General features: G+C 46.5%; 1 protein-coding gene across 1 annotated transcript in view; it reads right to left on the bottom strand.

Moving 5' to 3' along the window:
• The window catches only part of LOC144137582 (uncharacterized), a 41,253-nt gene extending 16,666 nt beyond the window's left edge, over positions 1-24,587 (bottom strand). Inside the window, exons 1-2 of the mRNA XM_077669507.1 lie at positions 24,106-24,587; positions 23,934-23,995 (exon numbers count right to left, since the gene is read on the bottom strand). Of these exons, the coding sequence (XP_077525633.1) occupies positions 23,934-23,995; positions 24,106-24,587 (544 nt within the window). The remainder of the gene's footprint in view (positions 1-23,933; positions 23,996-24,105) is intronic.
• Positions 24,588-25,035: the final 448 nt, after the last annotated feature.

The raw sequence follows: 25,035 nt of genomic DNA, 5'->3' as shown, positions 1-25,035 counted from the left end.
CTGGGTTTAAGTAGCCCAAGAAAGACTATCGTTTTTAAAAGAAAACACGCTAGCTTTGCCACGTCAGGCGCAGCCCCGGATGTGGTTACGAGGCGAAAGGCACCGGCGCCGCGGCTAGCCGCAGCTTCGTCGGCTGGGTAATGTGCGTCTCCCTCGTAGGCGGGAGTTTGTATAGCCATCGCGCTATTTTGTTTCAGAGCGCACGACGCGTTCGCGTGTATGTAGAATGTAAGGTCGCACACCTGAAATTTTTTCTGGCCATTTTGTCGCCGTGTATTCAGGTAGAGCCCTGCAGCCCAGTACGAAAGAACAGCCTTAAAATGAAGAACAGAAAGCGCGTCGGAGACGATTAAACTATAAATAGTGATTTCGGTCCCTATTTTTATTGTCTTTTCTCTGTCTTCCGCATTGTTGAGGTCGCCTGCGCGAAACCTGTTTTGAATTATTGTGTGCTTGTCTGGTGTACCACCACGTCCGGGAATATACAAAAATTGTGTAGGTTACAGAGAAAAGCGGTTAGGATAATTACTCACTCTACATTTGATTTTCCTGTGCAAACTTTATCCGGAAAGCTTAAAATAATGAGCGCTGAACAGTTGTACAATTACTACCTTTGTTTAACATTAATTAAGTACTAAAAACAAATAAACGTTTTGAAAAAGCTTAGCCAACTGAACCAGAAGACACCGGCACAATATTATACACGTAATCCCGAACACTGGACCGTGCACGCATATCGAACCAATTACACCTTGCAAACCTTAAAGCACCGAATTCCCACCCTTCTAAACAATAATCTCCCAAGAAAACATTGATATTCTCCAGCTTACTGGTAGACAGTTGAAAAGCATCTTTTTTGACATCCGAATCCCTGTGATATTCTCCTGTAAGTTGTTCTAGATGCGTACCGACAATCCTCCATGTGTGTTATATGGCCATTGATATTTATCCGACGAATATGTGGATTTCTTTGCAGAAGCGTAGATTATATATATATATATAAATATAAATATATATATATATATATATATATATATATATATATATATATATATATATATATATATATATATATATATACACAGGGTGTCCCAGCTATCATGCACCAAGATTTAAAAAAAGAGTAAAGGCGCAACTCGAAAGACACCAGGTGCATAATGTTTGCAGTACTGTGAAGAAGTGGACAGTATTTTTTTGTTTAATGGGACTTAATTAACTAGTTGTAATTAATTATCTAACTCGAGAAATACTGTCCTAATCACTAAAGTGTCAATGAGGCGCTTGTAGGTAACCATGAGGGGCATCTAACTGCGGTATTTTCAGCGATGAACTAATTGCGTACACATTTATTCTGACTGATAAAGGAAACCCGCGAAATATGAAAAATACCACGTGACGGCGCCTCCGCGCGCACCGTAAAGCAACGCCCTCAAACAGGCTGCCTCTGAGTTATCCAGAATGAAATAGACAAAAGAAAGAAAGAAGAAATCGCGACCGAGTTTGTTCCTTATCTGCACGTGCGTCCCGCGAATCTTGCTGCTGCTGCTCCTTCCATGCATGCTATTATCAAGGTGATGCGCTGTCTCTTCGGGCGGGTAACACGTGAAGCAGTTGCTTTCAATCAGCTTTGTTTGGGGACGCTGCTTTACAATGCCCGCGTAAGCGTCGTCACGTGGTATTTTTCATATTTCGCGGGTTTCTTTTATCACTCAGAATAAATGAGTACGCAATTAGTTCGTCGCTGAAAATAGCGCAGTTAGATGCCCCTCGTGGTTACCTACAAGTGCCTCATTGACACTTTAGGGATAAGGACAGTATTTCTCGAGTTAGATAATTAATTGCAATTAATTAAAAATTAAAAATTAATTAATTAATTAATTAAAACTTACAATTATTAAAAAAAATACTCTCCGCTTCTTCACAGTACTGCGAACATTATGCACTAGGTTTTCTTCTAGTTACGCAATTTCTCTTTTTTTAAAGCTCGGTGCATGATAGCTGGGACACCCTGTATATATATATATATATATATATATATATATATATATATATATATATATATATATATATATATATATATATATATATATATATATATATATATATATATATATATATATATATATATGTGTGTGTGTGTGTGTGTGTGTGTGTGTGTGTGTGTGTGTGCGTATATATATATTGTATTCATTTGTTAGTACGTAGCCCATATACCTACCCCGGAACAATTCGTATCAAACTATTATTGCAATGCCTGCTATGCGTACGCCTTCTGTTTATTACGGCTCCGTAAGCCCACGATTTTCTGAAGGTTATACTATTATTAGTTATTTCTCTTTGTATACCGCATATTCAAAGTGGTCTTTATTACATGCTGTGTTGCGAGTGCTATGCAAATCGCTGTAGCCAGAAGGGGGGAGGGGACTTGTCAAGCTGTTCACACAGCTTTTTTCCTCTCCTCCTCCGTCGCGGATGGAAATTGAACCAATAAAAAAATAAAAGAGTGTTTGGACGTCGTATTCGGATGACTGAGGCCTGGGTGCATATTTGTAGGATGTGGGGGGAAAGTTTTGTGCGTTTTAATGCTGGGCATTCTCTGTTTCCCGTACCAGCTAAAAGGAACGGTGCTAAAAGGAACGGACCATTCATTTTCACATTTTATGGACTCTGCGACTTTCTCTGAGGAAAGCGAGCTCTCGTTTAACCACATGCAAAACCCGGAACCGGAGCGAACGATTTTTCTCAGCTGAATGCGTCAACAACAATGCCAGATGGAAGGTATTTTTATTGAAATGAAACCAAAAACGAAAACCTTAACACTAAAATGTTCTTCAAGACATTATCATAGCAACGTCTGTAGCTGGATTTTCAATTTTAAAATATAAAAACAGATTTTTTTTTTTCATATTTCAGAATTGTCTAAACTTCTTCATCCCTGCGTCCGACGAGGCGGGAGCATCGTTTTTAAAATTGTGCGGGCACAGTTTTGTTGTACCTCACTCACTCACTCACTCACTCACTCACTCACTCACTCACTCACTCACTCACTCACTCACTCACTCACTCACTCACTCACTCACTCACTCACTCACTCACTCACTCACTCACTCACTCACTCACTCACTCACGCACGCACGCACGCACGCACGCACATACGCACATACGCAAGCACGCAAATACAGCCTGTAGCGCCAGCGTTACCACTGCGAGGGGCGGGATCAATAGCTCCAGCTCCGTAGGATGCCAGCAGCCGTACGGCGCAACAGGTTAATATATGCCGCGGTGTCCTCTTCACATGCATCATTAATTTGCTAGTACTGCTCCTGTGTTTGTAAATGACAAAAAGGCCGGTTGCTTCTCCAGCTTCAGAGACTGCTGCTGTTACTAGTGTGAATACGAATGAGAGTGGCGAGTTAGTTTCTGAATTCCAAGAAAATGGCACAACTCCAAGCTATGCAGCCTCGTAGTATACAGCAGGGTTACGCCATCAGAAATGGAAAAAAACTAAAAGAATTGCCCTGAAGTTTGCATGCGGGCCTCTTTTTCTTTTCTTTTTTTTTTTTTGGTGCAAATGTGTGCGTGGGCGGATGATAGAATGTATAGCGGTGTTTTATCGCCCATGGTCGTACCCTACGTCTGGCTTACGACGCGGCAGCGTCGTACATAGAGCTTGGAATAGTTTGATCCGTTTTAACTACAGGCAAAGTTGCAGTATCCTGCTGACGATACGATACGTCATTAAAACGATGCCTTGTGCCAGATACATTTGTTAAGCATCGTTTAATTAACAAAATTTGCGTTGCATGATTGAGTATTACGTTGAGGCCGTTTAACGTTTGAAGGGTGCCATAAAAGATCCGAAATACCGAAGTGTCGTGACAGGTTGCAAGCCAACCGACGTCGGTATGCAGCCGGCATATGGGAGGAAGAAAAGCCTATCGTCCTGTTTTGGCTGTGGTGAAATTACGAAAGGAAATTACTGGGGAGCTTGCGTAACGAAACGAAATAGGTAAGCAACTAGTTCAGTGAAGCTCTTGTCTAGACGCAGTCGCCGAGCAGGCAGGGCGTCCTGGGAACTTGCAGCGGCTGAGTTTTCAAACGCAGCCCAAAATGTCTGAAAATCGCGGGATTTACGGGCGCTTTGTAATTGCACTGAAAAGCGCTTGAGAGCTGTAGTTGCGAGCATAAAAGAAAGCGGTGAATTTCTCTAACGAAGACAACTGGAGAGCGATGAGAATTAGAGAAAAGAAAACTGGGACTCTCGTAAGGGGGGGGGCAGGCCTTAGCAACAGCCTAACAAGGAGCCGGCGGCCGCTCGATGTCGCTGAGGCGCGTTGCGGCCGCGAGGGTCCATCTCATTACGGCTGCTCTTCGTCGCAAAGCTGCCGCCCCGCCGTCGTCCACTGGAGAAACACGCATCTTATTAGCTACCCTCCCTTGCCAAATTAAGAGAGCGGGATGAGGGAAAAAGCGCAGGACCACTTCGCTTGCGTTTTCCCGTGAGCCGCCGGCATTACCGCTTCGTTACCGCACGTTCTAGCATTTCGCGAGCGAGAATACACCACCACGCTGCTCAACGCTGGGCGATCAGTGCTGTCATTATTGATCCTCAAAGGTAGCAGCACCTGTCGAAGAAACGAACCGTGCTACTGCGAGTCGGTCTGGACCGCTGGCGGCACATTATCGCCTGCGAGAATCTCAATAAGCGGGCGTTGTTAACTCGAAACCAGTAGTTAACTCGGTAGGTCGAAAATACGGCGTTGTGGCCAAGAGATGAAGCACGAAACTGCCGACGCTTCACACGCAAAATGGCCGACTGTTCAGCGAATGAAAAACAGGTGAAAGAATGCTCGGCGGATTGACGCTAAATGTTTTGGGGAAGCTCCTGTGAACAAAGTAATTAAGTTTTAAAAAAGAGGGTAAATTTTGGTCTCGTTGGCAATCGAACCCAAGACGAGTTGAGCATGCATCCGCAACAATTCCACTGCTCCATGATTCTGGCCAACTAAAGGTAAACTTTGTGGATGCGTTGGGTGCCTTGGACTTGGAAACGTGTAGGGAAATGTACTGAGGTCTACGTGAGTAATATGAGCATGCCACCAAACCACTTATATTTACGACAGCACTGCGTAGAATTGGGCTAAGAGAATATTCAAAGTAACAAAAAAAAAAGATTACGGGTCTTCCGAAAAAAAAAAAAAAAGTAGCGTTGCTGGTGCTCGAACCCATGGGCCGTTTTTTTTTTTTTTTAAATGAGAAACTTTATTCATAAAAACACGAAGTATGTACAGACACTGTTTGGACCGATAGCTGCATAGGCTAGTGGCCGGTCCAATATAAAATTACAAGCAATTCACAAGCAATTCACAAGCACTTAAACGTCAGAGCGTAGAGGGCTCAAGAAAAATTGAGATGTACACAGGGCTACATGTCATACAACTGGAAAAGTACATATTCACAGATAGACACAACAAATACAACAGAAAAATATTGTCACTAAAAAGATGATTCACCTAGCAAGAGTTTCAGATAAAATTATACAAGACTTGTAATGCTGTTTAGCGGCCATCTTCAAATTTCTCGCTGTTTTCACCTCTATCGGAAGGTCGTTCCATATTTTGACTCCACTGAACTCGATCAGGCGTTCACCATATACATTGTTACATTTGGGAAGGTTGAAATTGAAATTCGAGGCTTGCCTTGTACTACGAGAGGGTAAGGTGAAAAGGCTTAATGGAAAGGGAGAATTGGTGTTTATTATATTGTTGATCACGAGCGAAATTTTGTAGTTACGCAAGGACCAAAACGACAGTACGTGATTATCATGGAAAACGTTGTTTCTGAAAAGACCTGAATCAGTTATCAACGCAGTCAATGCTCGTTTTTGCATACGAAGTAAAGGCGACAGGTAGGTTTTATACGTTTGCCCCCAAGATTCACAACAATAACTGATATGTGAATGACAGAATGCATAGTAGAGTGAGCGTCGTACATCGTACGGAAAATAATATCTCGCCTTAAAGAGCGCGTGGCAACCAAAAGCTAGTTTCTTGCATGTGCTATTTATTTGTTCTTTCCAGTGTAAATGACAGTCAAAAATTACTCCTAGGTATTTGAAATGCGATACTTGCTGTATTAATGAGCTGCCGAGAGTAAGTGTAAAATAATTGTGGGTGGTCTTGTACCTAGAGTGAAAAATGACGCACTTAGTTTTGTCTGCATTAAGTGTTAAGCGGTTTTCAAAAAACCAAGAAGATAGGTTTTTCAGCTCACTGGTTATTCTGGTTTGAATTTCCTGAAGAGATGTTCCGGAAACAACAAGAGCGGCATCATCTGCATACATTATTATTTGTGAAAAGGAAAGAGCCTTAGGGAGATCGTTTATATAAAGTGAAAACAATATGGGACCCATAACGGAGCCCTGTGGTACACCGCAAGTTATCTCTTTAACGTCTGACAAAAAACCATTAATAAGAACCCTTTGCTTCCGGGAGGATAAATAACTATGAAAGAATTTAAGTGTGCACTCTGTAAAGCCATAACTTTCTAATTTCTGCAGCAAGATTGGATGATAAACCGTGTCAAATGCCTTTTTAATATCCAGAAAAACAACGACAGCTATGTTATTCTGATGCATCGCGGAATTGAGAGCCTGTGATAAAGTAAGTACGGCTGTTGAAGTAGATCTATTTTCTACAAAACCATGCTGCTGGGGTGCAGTAATATTATTTTCTTTAAGAAATTTTTTAACCTGTTGCGCAATTAGTTTTTCGAAGAGAGTGTTGAGCGCACTCAGTACTGATATCGGCCTGTAACTACCTGGTTCGTTTGGATCTCCATCTTTGTATATGGGGACCACTTTTGCAACTTTGAGTATATCCGGGTAACAGCTATTTTCAAGGGAATGGTTGAACAGGTGGCATAAATAAGGACCAATGATATCAATGTTTTCTTTTATAACCCGCATCTGGATGCCATCAAGGCCCGATGCTTTATTTACTGCCATTTTACTGACACTGGCTCGCATATCCTCTATAGAAATGTTATGAAAACAGAAGTTATTATTTACAGTTCTAGGTGCAGGAGTAGTAGATAACTGTAAAGGAAATTTCCGGGTGAGGCCAGAACCAACATTAATGAAGTACTCGTTAAAATTATTAGCAACGTGTTGAGAGATATCTTTGGGTGTGACTTTGTTTTGTCGATCTATTCCAATTACGTTTTTGACAATCTTCCATAGTTGTTTCGTGTCACCTTTGTTTTGTGTAACCATTTTTGCGTAATACAGTTTCTTCGATTTTCTAATCATTGCTACTGACTTGTTTCTGTAGTACTTAAACTGCTTGCGGTAATACTCATTTGTTTTGTTTCTTTTCCATCTGTTGTAGTACGAATCCTTACTCTTCAGAACAGCAAGTATGTCTCGAGTTATCCACGGGCACACAGGGTCTTCATAATTATGTTTGACGCATTCGCGCGTAGATTGGGTAATTACATTTGTGATGTAAGAAACAAAATTTTCAAACTCAATGTTTACATTGTCACTACCCAGGTTTTCGTCCCAAAGCCCGAGATTCACCCCCTAGGCTGCTGAGGCCGAACAGTGGAGTCGTTTTAGCAGTTCTTCGAAAGTATAAAGCGAGTGTTTCAAGTGAACCGGTAGGCGGCGCTGGGTGCGCGCAGGAAATGCCTCTACCCACGAGGAAACGGAATGCCGCCCGCTAGATTTATCCGTTTTGTTCGCCGATGCGAACGCGGGTGTGCGCCGAGTCATTGTACTGGGGAGACGGGAAAAAATACGAACACGGAAACGTATGATGAAGATAATGAAAGGACACGCTCATCAATTTGAGTTTCATGCTTTCGCATTGCGACGTCATAAGGAATACTTGGGTGTTCTCATCATTTTTAAACCCTTTTAGAGCAATTTAGCTGACATGTGAATGGGTGAAATAGAACGCGCGCAGGAGAGCGGTATATACTGCTTCGGACTCCAACAGCTTCTCTGTAGTTCCCATCCTCACTTGCATATTGGCTGTAATGGGCCTAGCAAAATGAACTTTCGGCTGTCGTCATCATCCTCAGCAGCAGCCTGCTCAGGTCCACTGCAGGGCCTCCCCCATTGACCTCCAACAGCTCCTGTCCTGCGCCGCTCGAGTCCACTGATGGCCGCCGGATTTCCTTATTTCATCTTTCCATCGTGTTATTGGCCTCCCCCTTTTAGATGCGTCCCTGGGTGTCCATTCTGCTACCCTGGTGGTCGACCAGTTGTCATTTCTTCTCAATACATTGCCAACCGAAGTCCTTTTTTTTTTTTTTAACACGAAAGTGTTTTATGCCGGGGTCCAGCTAAGACCTAACTGACGTCATACCCGTCACGGAAATGACATCGCCAGAAAAACTTCGATTGAGGCGGCGGCGCCGGGATTCGAGCCACGAACTCTTTCGCCGCAATGGGAGGTACGAAACGCGCTCCCGACTGCGCTATGAACAGACGCGTGAATAGGACGACAAACGCGCCTTATAGCCTTCCTTTCAGATGGTACTGCCATCTAGGAGAGGCGAATCAAGTAGTGCATCATGACGCTAATGAGCGCTGACAGTTGGCGTCTTGATGCCAGCGCCTACGTGTATACGGGGGACGCGAGCGTAAGCTGCGGAGAAGCCGACTTGCGGATGTCGCGCTCGTGACACGGTCCGCTGCTCCGCGTGCTGCAGCGGACCGTGTGTTCACCATACGATTCGCTGACAACCGGTTTGGTTTCGTTCGCACGGGTGGTTTGCGAGCGCCTGTGGTTTCAGTGGGATTTACGCAATGCTCCCACGCGTGCAATCCAGTGTCTTACGTTGATGCGTCTAACGGTGCCATACCGACGAAATATAAATAGCGACGTGCAAGTTCATATCGATGCACAATAAACATTCAACTGATCCTGTGACGGCACATTTTACTTTCGTGTATTACCGGTTCCTATGGAAGAGGGATCAATCACATTTTTTCTTTACTTGAACTATGGTATCTTCTACTCTTGTTTGTTCCCTGATCCAGGAAGCTCGTTTCCTGTCCCTGAGTGTTACTCCTATCATTATTCTTTTCGTTGTATATTTTTCTTTTGAGTGATAGAGGTAGCTTAGTTTTTATTATTTGGGAGTGCTTGCCGAGTGCTCCCCAGCCCACACCTGTTCTGCGCCGGATTTCTCTCTCGTGATAGGAGTCAGCACTGCCGTCATGTTGTGTAATAAGTTACTGATAACAAGGTTTGGCGTCTCGTTGCGTATCTCAATGAGAAATTGCAAATAAATGTCCGCTGGGTAATATTTGCCCTTGTGAAGCATTTCCAAACATGGACTTAAAAAAAAGAACGCTAGTGATTAGTGTGGCTGAAATTGTAAAAAAAAAAAGTACTGAATGAACAGATGTGAAGTTTAATCTCGTCTGCCGTTTGGACGCAGCTTTCTACGTACTCTCGGCCTATTGAGTCTCCCATGAACAATATTAGCCACGGCGGGTGCTCCGCGCGCACTCGGTTGTTGACGCACCCGAAATGGTCTGGGCACGTATTCGCGTCGAGCAGACGGCGCTCAAGAACGGTGACGTTGCCGCAATGGCGCTGCAGCCACATATTTAGAAAGCCGCAATAATTATTGGCGCTGCTCTCCCGGCAAAGCAATGAGTCGCACTTGAATTTGTGAGAGTTGTCCCCGATTTTCAAATGGCGTAATAGGTGACCTAATTAACTGCTGTTTAGTATTTACCACCAACGTTGCCAAAAATGATAGTCCCCCCACACATGTAAAATCAAAATTCGGACGAGAGACGAAGGAGGTCGACACGAACAAGCGCTTCTCTGTGGCGTGCTCCTTTGCCTGTCGTCCAAATTTAGCGCTTTACACGTGTGGGACTGAGTACCAACTCGCCCAAAAGTCCGTCTTAATGACATTAATAGCGAAAGGAGAGGCGAGTAGGTCAATTCGTATTTGTCACTATAAGTGTGCCGTGGATGCATTACGGCTCTTGGGTAGAGCAAACAGGCGGGTAATAAAGTTTTGAGCTAAGTTCGAACTTCGATCTCAGTTTGAAGTAATCTTCTGTCGCGTGTGGTTGTAAAAAGCATTGCAAGCTTAAAGAAAATAAACAAGAGTTACAGCTGTTTTCTGTAACGACACTCCCTCCGTAGATGGCCATACATTGGCAGCAGACGGTAATTCTGGAACGTTTACAACTTAGCTGTGAAATAACTAATTATGACAAGAAAATGAAACTCGGCGAACGACAGCGGCGTCGTAGCGGCCAATTTCGATATGATTTTTTCAGAGATACTTACATTAGATAGAAAGCTACCGAGCATTCACCAGGAAGTTGGCTTTGCCGCAAATATTCAAAATTCTTTATCAACGCGATTCTATCTGCGCTCAGAAATGTTTAGAAACTATACATAGACAGCTTCGCTCTAAAAACGAAAAAAGAACATGGCAGCGCAAGCGCACGTTGCACCGGACAGAGCCCGCTGTGAGCGCAGCACTTTTCCTACTAAAGTTGTCTGTAGCGCACGCTAGGGCATCGGTAATAAGGGAGGGGCGATTCCTCGACCCGTTATCACCCACTGCCTGCCGCATGCCGTGCCAACGATCTACGGGGTTGACCCTGAGACACGGTGAAAAGAAAGACGGCCGTGATGAATGAATCGGCTCCTCCACCCTCCGCGGTGGCTCAGTGGCTAAGGCGTTGCGCTGCTGAGCACGAGGTCACGGGTTCGTTTCCCGGCCGCGGCGGCCGCTTTTCTGATGGAGGCGAAAAGCAAAAACACCCGTGTGTACGAGATTTCGGCGCACGTCAAAGATCCCCAGGTGGTCAAAATTAATCCGGAGCCCCCCGCTACGGCGCGCCTCATCGCCTGCGTTGCGTCGGTGCGTTAAACACTACAGTTATAAAGAATCGGTTCCTGCATGCCATTTGTATTATTTGCCATCTGACTGGTCGGCTACAATATCGACAGCTAACGTATTTTTGTCACGAAAATACGCAGGCTGCGCAACTTAAAACTGTTCCTTCTCCTCGGCCTTGTTATCATGACATTACCTTAGATGCCTTCTTTGTGTGGGCGCCCGTGCGTGACTCGCGATAATCCTGGCTGTTGCTGTCTAGGACAGGGCGCCGATACTTACGTAATATGAATGCTACGAACCGAGCCCATGATATGCGTGGCATCTTTCCTACAAGAAATGCCCCCCGGAACGAACAGGATATAGAAAACGGCGCTGCTGCTTGCGAGGCAAACATCAGCGGAACTAGCCTATACTGGCGCGCCTGTTACACTCCAGAGAGCATGTGATCAAACCGCGTGTATCAGTGATCAAAGAGTCTAAAAATAGAGCACGCCACGGTAATCTAAGAAGAGCAAATATCTGTATGCGCGTTGCGTGCTTATTGCGCCGGAACGCTGAACTGCGTCCCGAACTACGCCCACCGCGCACGCAGTTGGTTCATGGTTTACAACCCGAGACACGTCGGTAGCCGAGGTTTTATAGTAAGTAAATGCGCTTCGACGTGCACTTACACACAGTGCACTCGTAACGCGCTCCAAGCTTGGGTTGAGCGCTGGGTGGAGATGGATCTTCGACGCTGAGCATTCTCGCGGTGGTTGTCGAACTGCGACTGGAAATTAAGAAAGGCTTGTGAATAAAAGTCGTACATTGTATACAACGTTCGCCTTTTATTTAACAAAAAAAAATCTCGTCTTTTAGCGGTACTCAGATCCATTGCTAGAACCTGTGAAATTCGAGTGCTTACGTTTTAGGATGCTGTGCTTAGAATACATTCCTGATAATTTACATATATTTGCTTCGCACTGTGCACCTGGTTAACAAACCGCTGCGCCGAAGGGAGCGAATTTGAAAAATAAACGAGGCCAGACATACGACTTGAGCATGAAGTGATATACGCATTGAAAAAGCCCCAAGTTTGCATTAATCGTCGCATCAGAGTGCAAGCGATAATGTTTTAGCCAAACCGTATGATGAGCCTCGTCAATGGCCCCTTTCGCCCTCTTTACCGCGAGGATTGGGTATCCATCTGCGTTATCGTAAACCAGACTGCACGGGCATCTTTAAGAGTGTGTCGCTGTACACAGTCGCCATCAACTTCATTTTGTTTATTAGTGTAATTATTTGTGGCGAGGTTAGACAACTGCTTCAGCGCTTTAGAGCAAGCGCTGACAAAGTTTTTCATTCATCTTGATTTCAAGGCTTGTTTTGAAAACGACGCTTTTTATTTTTGAGAAAGGAAAATACTGAGTGTACACCTTTGTGAACGGTATAGAAGTTATTAAAGCGCGACCGTATACCGGAAGCAGTATATAAATGTGGTTGTTCGTTTTCGTGTAAAACCCTATTTACCCTATTTTTCCACCCCGAATATCTTTGAGGAGAATCGTGTGAAACCCGATTTCTCCCCGAATGAACCTTTTCAAAGTAGCGATCTGAACAATCGTTTCCTGGCGGTCCGCCGTTCTCAACCAGTACTTGCTGGAAGCAAGCCCCGCAAACATCGCTGTCGAAATCATTGAGCATTTGCATGACTCTGCCGCTCGCTACTGCAGGCTGGCAAATGCTGCACTGGTATTGCTCTGCCTATATAATGGAAGCCGTGATGTCGAGAGAACTTTCTCCCAGCTGATATATGTTCAACGAGCGGACAGGTCTCGAATGTAGACCGACATGCTGCGCATGCAGATGATAATGTGTAAAAAAATCGAAGACCATCTTTTTGTGAATAAAATGTTTCATTTCTTAGAAGTTATCAATGCTCTTTCTGCCAACATTAGTGATTCATTTCCAAACGAACGCCAAATTTCGGAATGTGTTTTCTACAAAACCTTGATATGCCCCCGATTACCAGCTCGAAACAAACAACCATTTTAATAAAGCCTTAGAGTTAAGAAACTCGTGGTACCTACTGATAAAATAAACGGAGTCTATTACTTAGTACATTTGCAGATTTGACTCGAAAAACCGTGTATTTTGGAATGGTTTTACAAAATAAAAACCCTGTTTCTCTCCGGTTATAAGTGTGAAAAATAGCATCCGATTTTTATCCTCCCCCCCCCCCCCCCCCGATTTAAACAAAAGTATAAAACCCGAAAACGAACAACCCTGTATATAAATCCAGCATTTCTGCGTTGAACACTACAATTTCTTATGTTAAGATAAAGTCAGTTTCGCTCTCGTGACATATTTGGGCTGGTTACGGCGTGTCACGGCGGTAAGGATGTTGCGTGGGCCAGAGTTGGCTGCCGTGGAAATAGCATCCTCCAGCCAAACGCACTCAGGTGTGCCCGTGGCTTTAGCAACTCGGTCATGTCGTGTTTTCCCGCTGCGCCATATGACCTGTGTTGCCTCGAAATCCCGCACCTTCACAGCCGCTAGGTTCGCTGCGTCCCGGACTTCGTGGCAAATTTCATGGCCCGTCGTCGCCTCTTATGCGTCCACGAGCTGGTATCGCGCTGTCGACTACAGTCTGAGCGCCTCGGGGGGAACGCCGTCTCGCGTGAATCGCTTTCGCGGTTTCCACATCCGTGAAGGCTTGTGCTTGGCGCCGCGAACTATCTGTTCCTCACGCGGTGCCGAAAGCGCGTGATGCCTCGACGGAGAGACTGGAAAAGCCAAGTTGCTTTCCCGGGGGATTATTCACCCCCGAACGTCCGCGCGCCGCTCTAGCTGTTCGTCGCGACGTTTTTGTGGTGACGGCGTTGAACACGCCGCGTTTTGTCGCTTCTAGCGAATGTGATTCCTTTGCCAAGGAACGTCTTCGTCCACCGTTCTTCATTCTGATGAAGCGAAGTAGATGGTGAAGACGGTTGGTGAGGAGGAACTTGATTGGGATTAGCCGTAGAGTGCGCTGTCCGGTGTTTCTGCAGTTCATGAGGGAAGCGGGTGAGCTCTTGGCAGGACCTTTCGTCCAGAAAGGCGCAGTTAAGGATACAAAAATGGATTTGATGGAGCAAGTGGTAGCAATTGAGTTAATCTACCAGATTTAAGGACAGGGTAAGTGAAGGACAGTAATCGACCAGATTTGGGGAAATCCCCAAGGTGGAGTCCAAATCTGTCCTTCACTTCGAGTTGTAGGTCAATTCGCTCTCGCGCTACAAATGACTAGCCTCCTGGTTAGCTCAGTTGGTAGAGCGACTGCCCTAGATAGGCGGTGGTCCTGGGTTCTAATCCTGGACCAGGACGAATTTTTCTTCAACTGCGAAGTTTCTGAGAAAGCTGTATAGCTTTCCTTTGAAGCCGTATGGCTGTAATGAGGTAGATGTCAAATTTTCCATCTCAGAAACAATTGAGTAGCGCTTATGTCGATGTTGTTAATAGCAGTAATTGTGGTGAATATGGTATTAGGGATGAAGGGGCTGCACATACCCCCGGACAGCTTGACGGGATCTTAGCGGCCACCGAAACGGTCTTAAAATGGCTACCGCGTGCTGTAAAGTTGATAATTGTTGCGTTCTCTCTTTCTATACCCATTGCTTGTCTGTGCGGGCGTTTCACGCACGCATGCACGCGCACGCGCACACGCACTCACTCGAGCCATTTCTTTTATTACTCCCCTTTGTCCTCGTCGTTTAACGTTTCTCCTGCTGTTCGTTTCGTCGGGACAAAGGGCCGACTCCTGTCTTCCGTCTTCACCCTCGTTATGCCTTTTATGCAAGACGTCCAGTTTCCGTCGCTCCCGAGGTGACGACGCCCATCTCCCACTTCCTTTTTTTGCTCTGCTCCTACCACTTTCTTCGCGTGAGAAGCTCGGGGAACACGGAAACCTGGCTGCCATTTGGGGCCCACAGGGTCGACCGCGCCCTGAACGATTTAGCTAGCCCGTGCATTCCTCCACCGGATCGTCGATGCGCCGTATCTGGCTGGTACGGATCATTAAATTAAGCCCGCCCCCGGTGTTTTTATTCGGCGTGACTGCGACGCCGGTCCTTAGCGTACTGCCTCCCCCCCCTCCCCCTCGGGAGGGGGGGGGGGGGGGGCTGTCGCATCGCTCATTGTTCGGGAGCGGAGCTCTCCGGGAGGGTGCGCTCGATAAATAAATACGGCAGACGAGAGACGTGCAGAAAACCAGAACTGCCATGATGGGTCCCCTGTTTCGGGTTGTCACCTGCGCTTGTATGCTGGCCGCTCTCTAGGTCAAACGGTAGGAGAAATGGAAAATGTTTCATAAAAAATAATAATGCCCAGTACTTTTCCTGAACGTTAGGATCCCTGATTGATTGATTGATTGAGGGGTTTAACGCGCCGACGCAACGCAGGCGATGAGGCGCGCCGTAGTGGAGGACTCCGGATTAATTTTGACCACCTGGGGATCTTTAACGTGCGCCGAAATCTCGAACACACGGGCGTTTTTGCTTTTCGCCTCCATCAGAAAAGCGGCCGCCGCGGCCGGGAATCGAACCCGCGACCTCGTGCTCATCAGCGCAACGCCTTAGCCACTGAGCGTTAGGATCCCTGATTCGAAGTGCAAGAACATGTTTCTGTCCGCTATGTACCGTTAAGAACGCGCGAATGTCTTCCTCTCCCTATCGAGGCCATGCTACGAAGTGCTTGGAAGCGCACTGACCACCACGGAAGATTTCAAAGTCATCCGAAGGTAAACACTACCGCGGAGGTCTTCGACGGAGATGCTGATTCCACCTGTTAAAAACACTGACTCAGATAACTCATGAATGACCGTGGCAGGAAAACGCTGGCCCAGCGACTTCCCGTCTCGAGAAACGCCGGGGGAGCGAGAAAGAGGAAAAGCGAAAGTTTTTTTGAATACGCTGACTGACTGACGAGGCTGTTCCCGCTGTGCGCAGGAACGGGCAATTGACGGCTTGGAGAAATCAAACCAAATAACGTCACGCGGGATAGAAGAACGGCAACCCTCATTGGGCCGTACGCTCGCTACTTTGCCCCCGTCTCCGTAAGGCGCCAGAAAACATGCTCGTTGAACGCTAGTAAGCCCATGTGTCCTCCCTGTGGGGATAAGGGATCAAATTGGCGCCCGCGGCAAAAAGTAAAGCAGTCGACGGTTTCCCGATAGAGGCGTCGGGCGAGTGAAATGTGAAGCTGAACCTTTTTTTTTTTTTGCAGCTATGTGAACGGCATAACGCCATGACACATGTGGGTATAGACATGGGGCAGCTATCTTTTCGTGTCAGGTGATTGCCCTTTGTATCTATTTCGGCAAATCTTACAAACCAGGATGAATTATTTTTCCACCTCCATAGAACTCATAGGAATTGTCCGTTGAACCGCGTCATATTGGCAAAGAAAGCGGTGAAAGTGTAGGCACTCACGCCGCAACATTGCCTGTAGTTTTGGAGACGCGGGAATGAGATAATTCTACGTCGTTTCTAGAACTATAATACATTTTATGTTATTGCGTTTTGATTTTGTTATAGCACACGTGTTTGCTTTTGTGTTGCTCGCTTTTGTTATTTTGACTGCAGTCGCTACAGAAGCCACAGGCTCAATATATCTTCTGAATCCGACTTCAGCTCTTCAAACCGCAGATAACGAAAACATTTTAGTAAAATGTGAACTGTGAATGGAAAGAACATAAGTTTTAATACATAATTCTACACATAAGCGTCACTGAAACAAAAAAGAAACGTCGAAAAAGAAACGTCGAACACGTTTAAGGCAAAACAAATACATATGCGCAACAATGCTGCGCGAAATTGTTTTATGAAGTATAGTCGCGAAGCACAGAGGTTTTGTCTCTGCGTTGCAGCAAGACGCCGTCCACACGCGATCAATGACGTTCAGTGCGCCAGTGAATCCTGTAGTTTCAGGGGTGTGGAGCAGCACGGTTGTAATGCTTCCAGTCGAAAGACTCTGCCTTCATTTCGGAGTTGTTTTCTCAGTCGATGCGCACTTCGCGCACCTGCATACGCTCGAGGTGTCTTTCTCAGGCGCCGCCGCTCGGGAGGCTCCAGTTACCGGAGACGGTGCCTGTATCGTATTCTTATTTTCACCGGCGCTCTTTTTGAGAAACATCGACTCGGTCGCCACAGAGGCATAGTCTCAGTCAGTAGCTTGCGTGGAGTTGTCGATGCAGTGGTCGGTAGCCTGCAAATATTGCCGGGCAGATTGTTGCAAAAATAGCGGGATAATTGCTTCTAGGGAACCTACTCCGAGAGTTATGGCGTCTCGCGTCTTGCCGACAGAAATGATCCTTTAGCATGCCAAATTTTATTGAGCCTAGTACGTTAGAAATTACTTCAGTTGCGGTTCGAAAACTACTTTTGCTTTATGGGGGAACGTTAACGTTCTCTTGACATGTTCGCGCAGAGGAGCAGCGCATGTGAGGTACCGCTATTTATGCCACTCGTAACTACCTCTTCTGGGTTTTTACCTCTTTTGTTTTGTCGCTGCTCTGTCCTGTGTTCGGTTATGTACCAAGTGGCCTGTCTGCACCATTGGCCTCCTGCTGTTTGAAACAACGTGTCTTCTTGCCTATCTGGAAGATCAAAGGGCCTTATTTCCCCCACTTTACAAAATATACAAATAGAAACGCCGTCCACGCTCAGAGGAATTGATCGAAAAGTAATGAGAACAGCTCTACTGGCCGCCTATGCTTCAGACGGTGTGACACAAGCGACGAAAATCAGTGGGGTCTAACATGCTGGGCGAGCTCACCAACGTCGCTGCCATCTGTAGCATACCGAAAAATGCATCTATCTCGGCGACGCCCCAGTTGCCGCTATTCTAAGAATCGGAATTTCTTGGGCTTTGTCTGCACGAATGCATTGTCCCCACTAAGCACTGCCCAATGAACGCACAGACGAAATAAACGCTGTGCCTGTTAGGGTAAACAATACCTCAACCGCGCTCTCTTGATTCCGGTGACTACCTGGCCGTATTAAGCCTCTTTCGAGCTCATTGTTGCGTGCGCCGCTGGAGTTTGACGCGAAGAGCCGCGCTTAAGGTAACGCATGAAGAAACTTCTCGCTGTTTTCTAGAACGGGTTATAAGCGACACTGTATGTAGATGAAGTGCCTCGCGTATCCCTGAACTCCAGCGCTGTCAGCTCAGTAGCGCAAAGTTTGGTTGATCTGAATTCCTGGACATGATAGGTTTCCTGGGAAATCCAGCGAGTGCGTGTGGAGGACCAAGGCATCGAAAAGCCACAAACCATGCCGTTTCTTATCATCGCAGCCGACTCGATCCAATTGGAATAGGACCGACCCACCTGTAATACCAGCCATTCTAAACAAAGGCCTCAAGGATGCAGTGGCTACAATTATGTGAGAGTGGGTCCTGACCCAGCGACTTCATTCGTTTCTCAGGAAATCCGTTTAGAGGATCCTAACCATCAGCATTTATAGCGCACTACGTCTGCCTTGATGCCGAATTTTCCCGTGAATACTGCAACTGCTGAAGCTGGCAATAGGCACGCAGTGGAGGCTATGTTAACCGGTCAAATCAAACATGGCAATAGCATTCTAGCTGGAAATCACGGTTCCTGTGTTAAGAGCCACATCTGGGCGCCCGTCTATGGTTCTCTGACACTTACCGCCAACATCTGCTGCAGTGCGGACAAACCCGAGCACAGTGCCTGGGTTCGAGGACATCACAATACACCCCTCCCCGTTTTCCTTCGCAACTCCTTTGCGTATGGTTCACTGACTCTGTGCCGTGCAAAAACTCTAAAAAATGCCTAGCGTCAAATATTTCTTTCGCATTATCAGTATGACGAGCTGCAGGACCGATGCATTCTTAGTTTTGTTGTCGCTGGCATTTTTTATCACTCACGTACTGCTCATTATTTCATTGCTTAAAATTTATAACTATTTTGTTTCTTCTTTATGTACAATTGGCTCATACTTTTATGCAGCATGGCTGGCTTTAGTACGTGGACGTTCGCCTTTTTCTTTATTTGTTCCCGTCAGTTCCAGGGAGGAAGTCGGCACGGTTGCATTTAGTCGGAGGACCAAAGCCGCAGCATTTTATTATTTTTTTTTTCAAAAGGTGTTGCAAGATGTGAAACTCGGTCACTGTGGCCCTTTCGTGCAGGCTCTCTTATTCGGTCCACGTGTAAGCTTTCCCAGATGACAACTGGCCGCTTGCCCAGACGTCGATATTCTCCGCAGAGAAGCAATCGCGGCCAGACGAACTGCTTGCACCTATTCGATCGCCCTGGCTTCCCGGTCAACCGCAAATAGTTTTCCCGTTTTCAAGCAGGTGCAGCTCGATAGGCCACGGGTTAGTTGTACTGGAACTGGCCGACAGATCTGGGTTTTCTTTTCTCACGCTTTCTGCAGGAACCAGTGGGACGTTTCTATTTAAGTGTACCTGTGGGAAGGTACACGTGTCGGCATGAAATCACATGAAAACACATCTGATGATGATTTATAGCTTTCGGTCTGAAACCAAGTGCTCTTAAGTTGACCACTACCTTGGACGTGAAGGATGGGAAAAAATGTGAAGAAATTAGTACGTTTAGGTCAATAATGTTAACCTCTTTTGAATATGTTAGTTACGATTGCTGTAGAAATGGATTAGTCGGGCATTTCGTAGTAAGAAATTACGATGAAGAGTTTGCTACTCATTGGAAAAAATAAACATGTACAGTAATCGTCATTTATTGCCTTTAAAATTGTCAGAAAGAAAAGCGTGGCGCCAACTTCCCCCTCAAAGACAGCAGAGCAGTTAGCAGCAGCTGGGAGTACGTAGCAGCTCTCAGTGCAGGGTATTGCTGGACAGGTTACACAGTGGAATGACATCCACAACGGATCTTACTCGATATAATTTCTTCGTAACAACCATCGCACGCACCCATTCATTTTTTAAACAAGTGTGAGTTAGTTCGAAAAAGGATTTCCGTATTTAAGAGTCCTCTTTCTCCCATAATCGAAAAGCGGCAGCCGGGTAATGAGCGAGCTTGTTCAAGTGATCGATCGATCGATCGATCGATCGATCGATCGATCGATTGATTGATTGATTGATTGATTGATTGATTGATTGATTGATTGATTGATTGATTGATTGATTGATTGATTGATTGCGGGGTTTAACGCGCGCGGACGCTACACCTGGGATATGAGGCGCGCCGTAGCCTACGACTCCGGATTAATTTTGACAACCTGGGAATCCTTAACGGGCCCGGAAATCTCGACACGCGGGCGTTGTTGCTTTTGGCCTCCATCAGGAAAGCGGTCGCCGCGGAGCTGTACAAGCAATACGTCTTATAATCTTCGGTATCGTTAGTGGGTAATCGGCCATCCTGTGAATTGTTTGGGAGACTTTGGTGCTTTAATGCGTAGCTTTCTTTGCCGAGCACCCCCCAGTCAGGGCCGTGTAACGCCCTGAATTTCCACAAAAGCGCAGATTTGGCGGAAGTTCCACCTGTGATCGTTATAATAGCGTAAATTCAGATAATTGGTCGAACAGAATTATAAAAACCAAAAAATAAGAAAAATAGAAGAAATAGCGAAAAGTGGCGAACCGTGTAACGCCCTGAATTTCCACAAAAATGCAGATTTGGCGAAAGTTCTATCTGTAATCATTATAATAACATAAGCGGAGATACTTGGTGGGATAGAATTTAGAAAAACCAAAACATTTAGCTGTAAGAAACTCACACTCTATACAAGCGTCACAAGAATGCTATGCATTAGCAGACAATTCTCTGAATTTCTGAATATGTTTTTAATGCGACAGCCTTAAATGGCCTACTGAGCGGGAAAGCCGCCGTACGGCGGCGGTGTCACTCGTCCTCACGTTTGTGATGAATGGGTGACATGGCATGGTATCTCTGCGGGGACTGGACGAGACGTGGTTCCCAATCTCAAGAATAGGGGAGCAGGAACGGCGTTAGCGAGGAGCTGGGCGACCGTCTTTCGGTGCAGGTGCAGATGATGTGCGTCAGTGTGCAGGTTCTGCGCATAATGTGCATATTGGGATATAAATTGCAGGGGTTGGACATTGTTACTTTCGGACTCACAACATATGAGAAGTGCTTAGTTTTTTTATTATTATTATTGCCACTGTGCCACTAGAACAACGTAGCGTCACCGTAGAAATGCTCGTGACCGGTTAAGTCCGAGAAACAAAATCAGATTAATTTACGTGTTTCGATTTGGCTCTATTCTAGTGAAAAAAAAAAAAAAAGCTTCGTAGTGTTTTTTTCTGCTTTATTGAACAAACATGACACCATTTGTTTAAGTCGGCATTACGAATCGCTTTAGGGCAATTTTTTGGCTGCGGGAAAGGTGGAGTCATGCCATTCGCATTAAAACAGCGATTAGCAATTTTCGGCAGAAATTAACCAGACTAAACTAAGCAAGATTTTAGGGTCGCTGTAGTTGACAAACGTTCTATAATATTTATCATAGTGTGAGTTGTCGCCGTTTTGCAGGGTAATTGGAACCTGTAGAAGCCTACGCAGCTAAAAATTCGAATGGGTGAGAATGATGATTTTCTAGAGTTTATAAACTCAGCATCGCGATGGCGTCATGTTGGCACGGCAGCGTAGCGTAATTTATCTGGGGAAATCCTGACATCATGTTAGGAAAGTATAGCCGGTCTGCATTCACTCGGAGGCTCCGCAACAACTCACCTCGGACCAGTGGCGTGTAAGTTCGAATCGCTAAACTATACATTTGGGTTGCAAACGGTGTTTTACGGGCAGGTACTGCTTGGTGCTCATTGTTCCGCGCCTGTTGCCGTTCCAGTCCGTGATCCGCGTCCCAGCGAGAGCTATACTTCATGCAGCGACCAGCGACCACCTTTCCAATCCTGTAGCCTAGAGGGATACAGAAGAAAGCCCGCGGCATCGTTGTGTACATGCGCCGTGACTTGGGATCGAGTTTTCGTCGCTTGACACAAGCTGAGCACCCGCAACTTGTTCAGCTCATTATTTCAGTGCCGACAACAGTGCGCGTGCCTCAATATTGCACGGAAGCTCCTCTTCCTCTGTGAAGGCCGGAACTGCACTGCGTAGCCTTTTCAGCTTTTTCAAGTTTTTTTCTTACAGGTGTTTTGTGGAGTTGTCAGCATGCAGGGGGGCTTAATGAGGTGTTAAAGGGACTCTGAAAACCCTTCCGATGAACGCTTTCCCTCTTCCATTCGCGTCTGGAAGTACAGCGAAAGCTATAGTTATCGCCAGCACGGAGCGGCACTGCGTGGTTTGCTCGTCGCAGCCGATGCGTTTTCTGTTTTTTCTGTACTTTAGTGGATTTCTTTTTAAAGTGGCTATCGACTGTGTTCATTGCTGCAACTGAAGGAAAGCCGGCCAATAGACGCTACACCGCTGTAATGACGCAATTCCCGCGGTAGAAGAACGGCAAGACTGGGAAAGAGAGAAAAATCTTTTGAGCAAGTTTTTAAGTTATCTGATGGGCACAGAATCGTAATTTTTGACTGAGGTACTTTGCGACCTCCTAATCTAAGTACGGGATGTATTGGTTGACTATGTTCTGCGAGCATTCAAGATTTCGAAAACGGTTGAAAAAGATGTTACAGGGTCCCTTTAATCGGGAAGTATCTAAGGGTGAAAAAGAACTTCGGCTGCTTGCGACGTGATTCGTCTGCATATATCCTCGCCAGCCGAGGAGCGAACTCGCAACACCAATGAGAACGGGAAAAGCTTCTGGTGTGTGGCATCCGAATAGAAGCAGTATAAATTAATTATAGCTAATGACGTACGCGTTGACGTGTCTGATGACGCAGGCGGGCTTCTCAGCTTGCGCGCGACTAACTCTAAAAAAGGCACTTTGGTTCCACTTGCCAGCTTCGAATCATCAACCTCTTCATCATCAAGCAAGCACGCTGTCCGCTGGGCCACGGAAGCAGGTTGTTTTCTGTATGCGAAGAATTGGGATGGATAGCTGCGCGTTGTTGTGGACGCAGCGGTTGCTGGGACGCATTGTCCGCTGGGGGATGACTGTGTAGTTTTTGTATCGGATCAAATTGGCGTGGTGTTGCTGTAGGCACCGTCACTGCAGGCTGATGTCTGTGTGTCGTGCGTTCCTGGGGAAGCACTGGACTTTATGAAATGAGCGCGCATTTTTGTTGGGTGGAGGTGGCTTGGATTGGGATAGCAGGTGGTATGACGTCACGGAGAAGATGGAAGTTACAAATGGTTTAGGCTTCGTGCGCTGTCGTGGTTGGTGTCTGTTGCATATGTTTTAGGTTTTCGATACACTCGCCCAGCGACAGATTTACCCTAATTCTGTTATATTTGAATCGGCCTGGAATAGGCAGATGAGATTAACCTACTACTCTTCCTTTGGTTGCGTTGCTTTTGTTCGATTTTCTTTTTCTTTCTTTCTCTCAATGCCGCTGGTCAGGTTTTACCTCCACGTACAGGGTGAGGCAGGAGCTGGCGGAATGCTTCGTGGGCGTAAGATGCGCAGAAAGTAAAGCTTCATGGTCTTACAAAACTTTTTCCAGAGCATGTGGTGTTTCTCGAGGAATACTTTGAGCTGTGAGCTTCGTACAGAAGTGCGTGCCGGATTTAGAGATGGGGGACCTCGCTAACAAAGGCTTTTCTGCTTAGAAAGAACGTAAGCCCCGAGTTTCGCCTACGTTCTTACTTCTTGGAGTGTACGGTGCAGTTTCCTCATATTACCGTTCACGAGAGCTTGTCTGCAAGTCGCAGATCTGCTCTTGGGGCGCCGTATTCTTTTGCGGCATCGCTTTTTCCCTCCTACCTTTGTATTGATTTCTTCGGGTTTTACTTTCTATCCTATCCACAGACATTTAGAAGGTACGAATAGCCTTGCAGCCTTGCTAGACCTATGAAAGCGTGAACGAAGCAATAATGAGGTAGTTAGTGGAACAGTCGAAGTAGGCTAATGCTCGAATGGCAGGTACCACTATTACATTCGTGTATCTGAACAGGAGCAAAATTGAGCATCGTTCCATGTTTAAATTAGGTATCGGCTTACAGGTGGAGTGCCTCCAGATGCCATCGGGCTTGCCCAAACCGTCTAAACTCGCACCATTAGACCTTCGGGACAAGCGCGCAAAAAAAACAGGGCCGCCCGAGAGGGGATAAATACAGTGCTCGATTTCATCGTCTCAGCCTCAGATAAGAGATTTTATCTAACGACGTTGGACATGAAGGCGTTCATGGCTGACAGCCGCATGAAGACTTTTGCATAAAGGGATTCATAACTTTCGGGGCCCGCAGCCGAGAGTCTCGTGAGAGGTTGGGCGTCCCTCACAACGACACCTGGGTGGTCGGCGGAGATGGAGAGCAGCGCAAGGGCGCCGTTGTGTGGCAGGAAACAGGAGCTTTGGCCCAGCCCAGGCGGAACTGGCAGCTTGCTGGGTGCGGCAGCAGTGCGTGCCGAGTGCTGCTGCGGAAGCCTGCAGCGTACGCGGCCCTCTTGGCTCCTTTCTGCAGCGCTCTCTCCACGCAGCGCCCCGCATCCGGCGGGGCTTCTTGATCGTGATTCCACGCCGGCTTCATTGTCTGGCCCCAAGCGGAGGGCTTCGACGTGGACTCGCTCGATGTGCTCCAGGCTTTGCGTGTCGACCGATGGCACGGGGGAGCCCGCGGCGAAGCGCTGCCAGCCGTCATGTTCATTAGGATCCATCGCGCATTCGGCACAGTCGCAGCCTAGATCTAGATTTTCTCTGTTCTCTCCGTAAGCCGCCGCGCCCCCCCCCCATCTCTCTCCCCCCATCTGTCCCCCCCCCCCGCATCTCTCTCTCTCTCTCTCTCTCTCTCTCTCTCTCTCTCTCTCTCTCTCTCTCTCTCTCTCTCTCTCTCTCTCTCTCTCTCTCTCTCTCTCTCTCTCTCTCTCTCTCTCTCTCTCTCTCTCTCTCTGTCGATTTGTGTTTTCGTTTTTTTTTAGATTTCTTTGTCGCTGCTGCGCAACCTCTGCTGAATTCGTCGTCAGCTCTGCCAGTGGCCGCCAACTCGGATCCGCTGGTTGCGATTTACGCCTCCCCGATCCGTTTCCAGCCATCCATTGCGACCGGAGAGCGCCAGAGGTGCCTCAAGGGGGGCCAGCGCTCGTGAGCCAAGGAGCAACCGAGAAG

Source organism: Haemaphysalis longicornis, unplaced genomic scaffold, assembly GCF_048455015.1.
Source record: "Haemaphysalis longicornis isolate Haplotype H1 unplaced genomic scaffold, Haemaphysalis longicornis Haplotype H1 scaffold_1, whole genome shotgun sequence".
Lineage (NCBI taxonomy): Eukaryota > Metazoa > Arthropoda > Arachnida > Ixodida > Ixodidae > Haemaphysalis > Haemaphysalis longicornis.
Note: the sequence above shows the minus strand (reverse complement) of the source record. Positions and strands in the feature narration are given on the sequence as shown.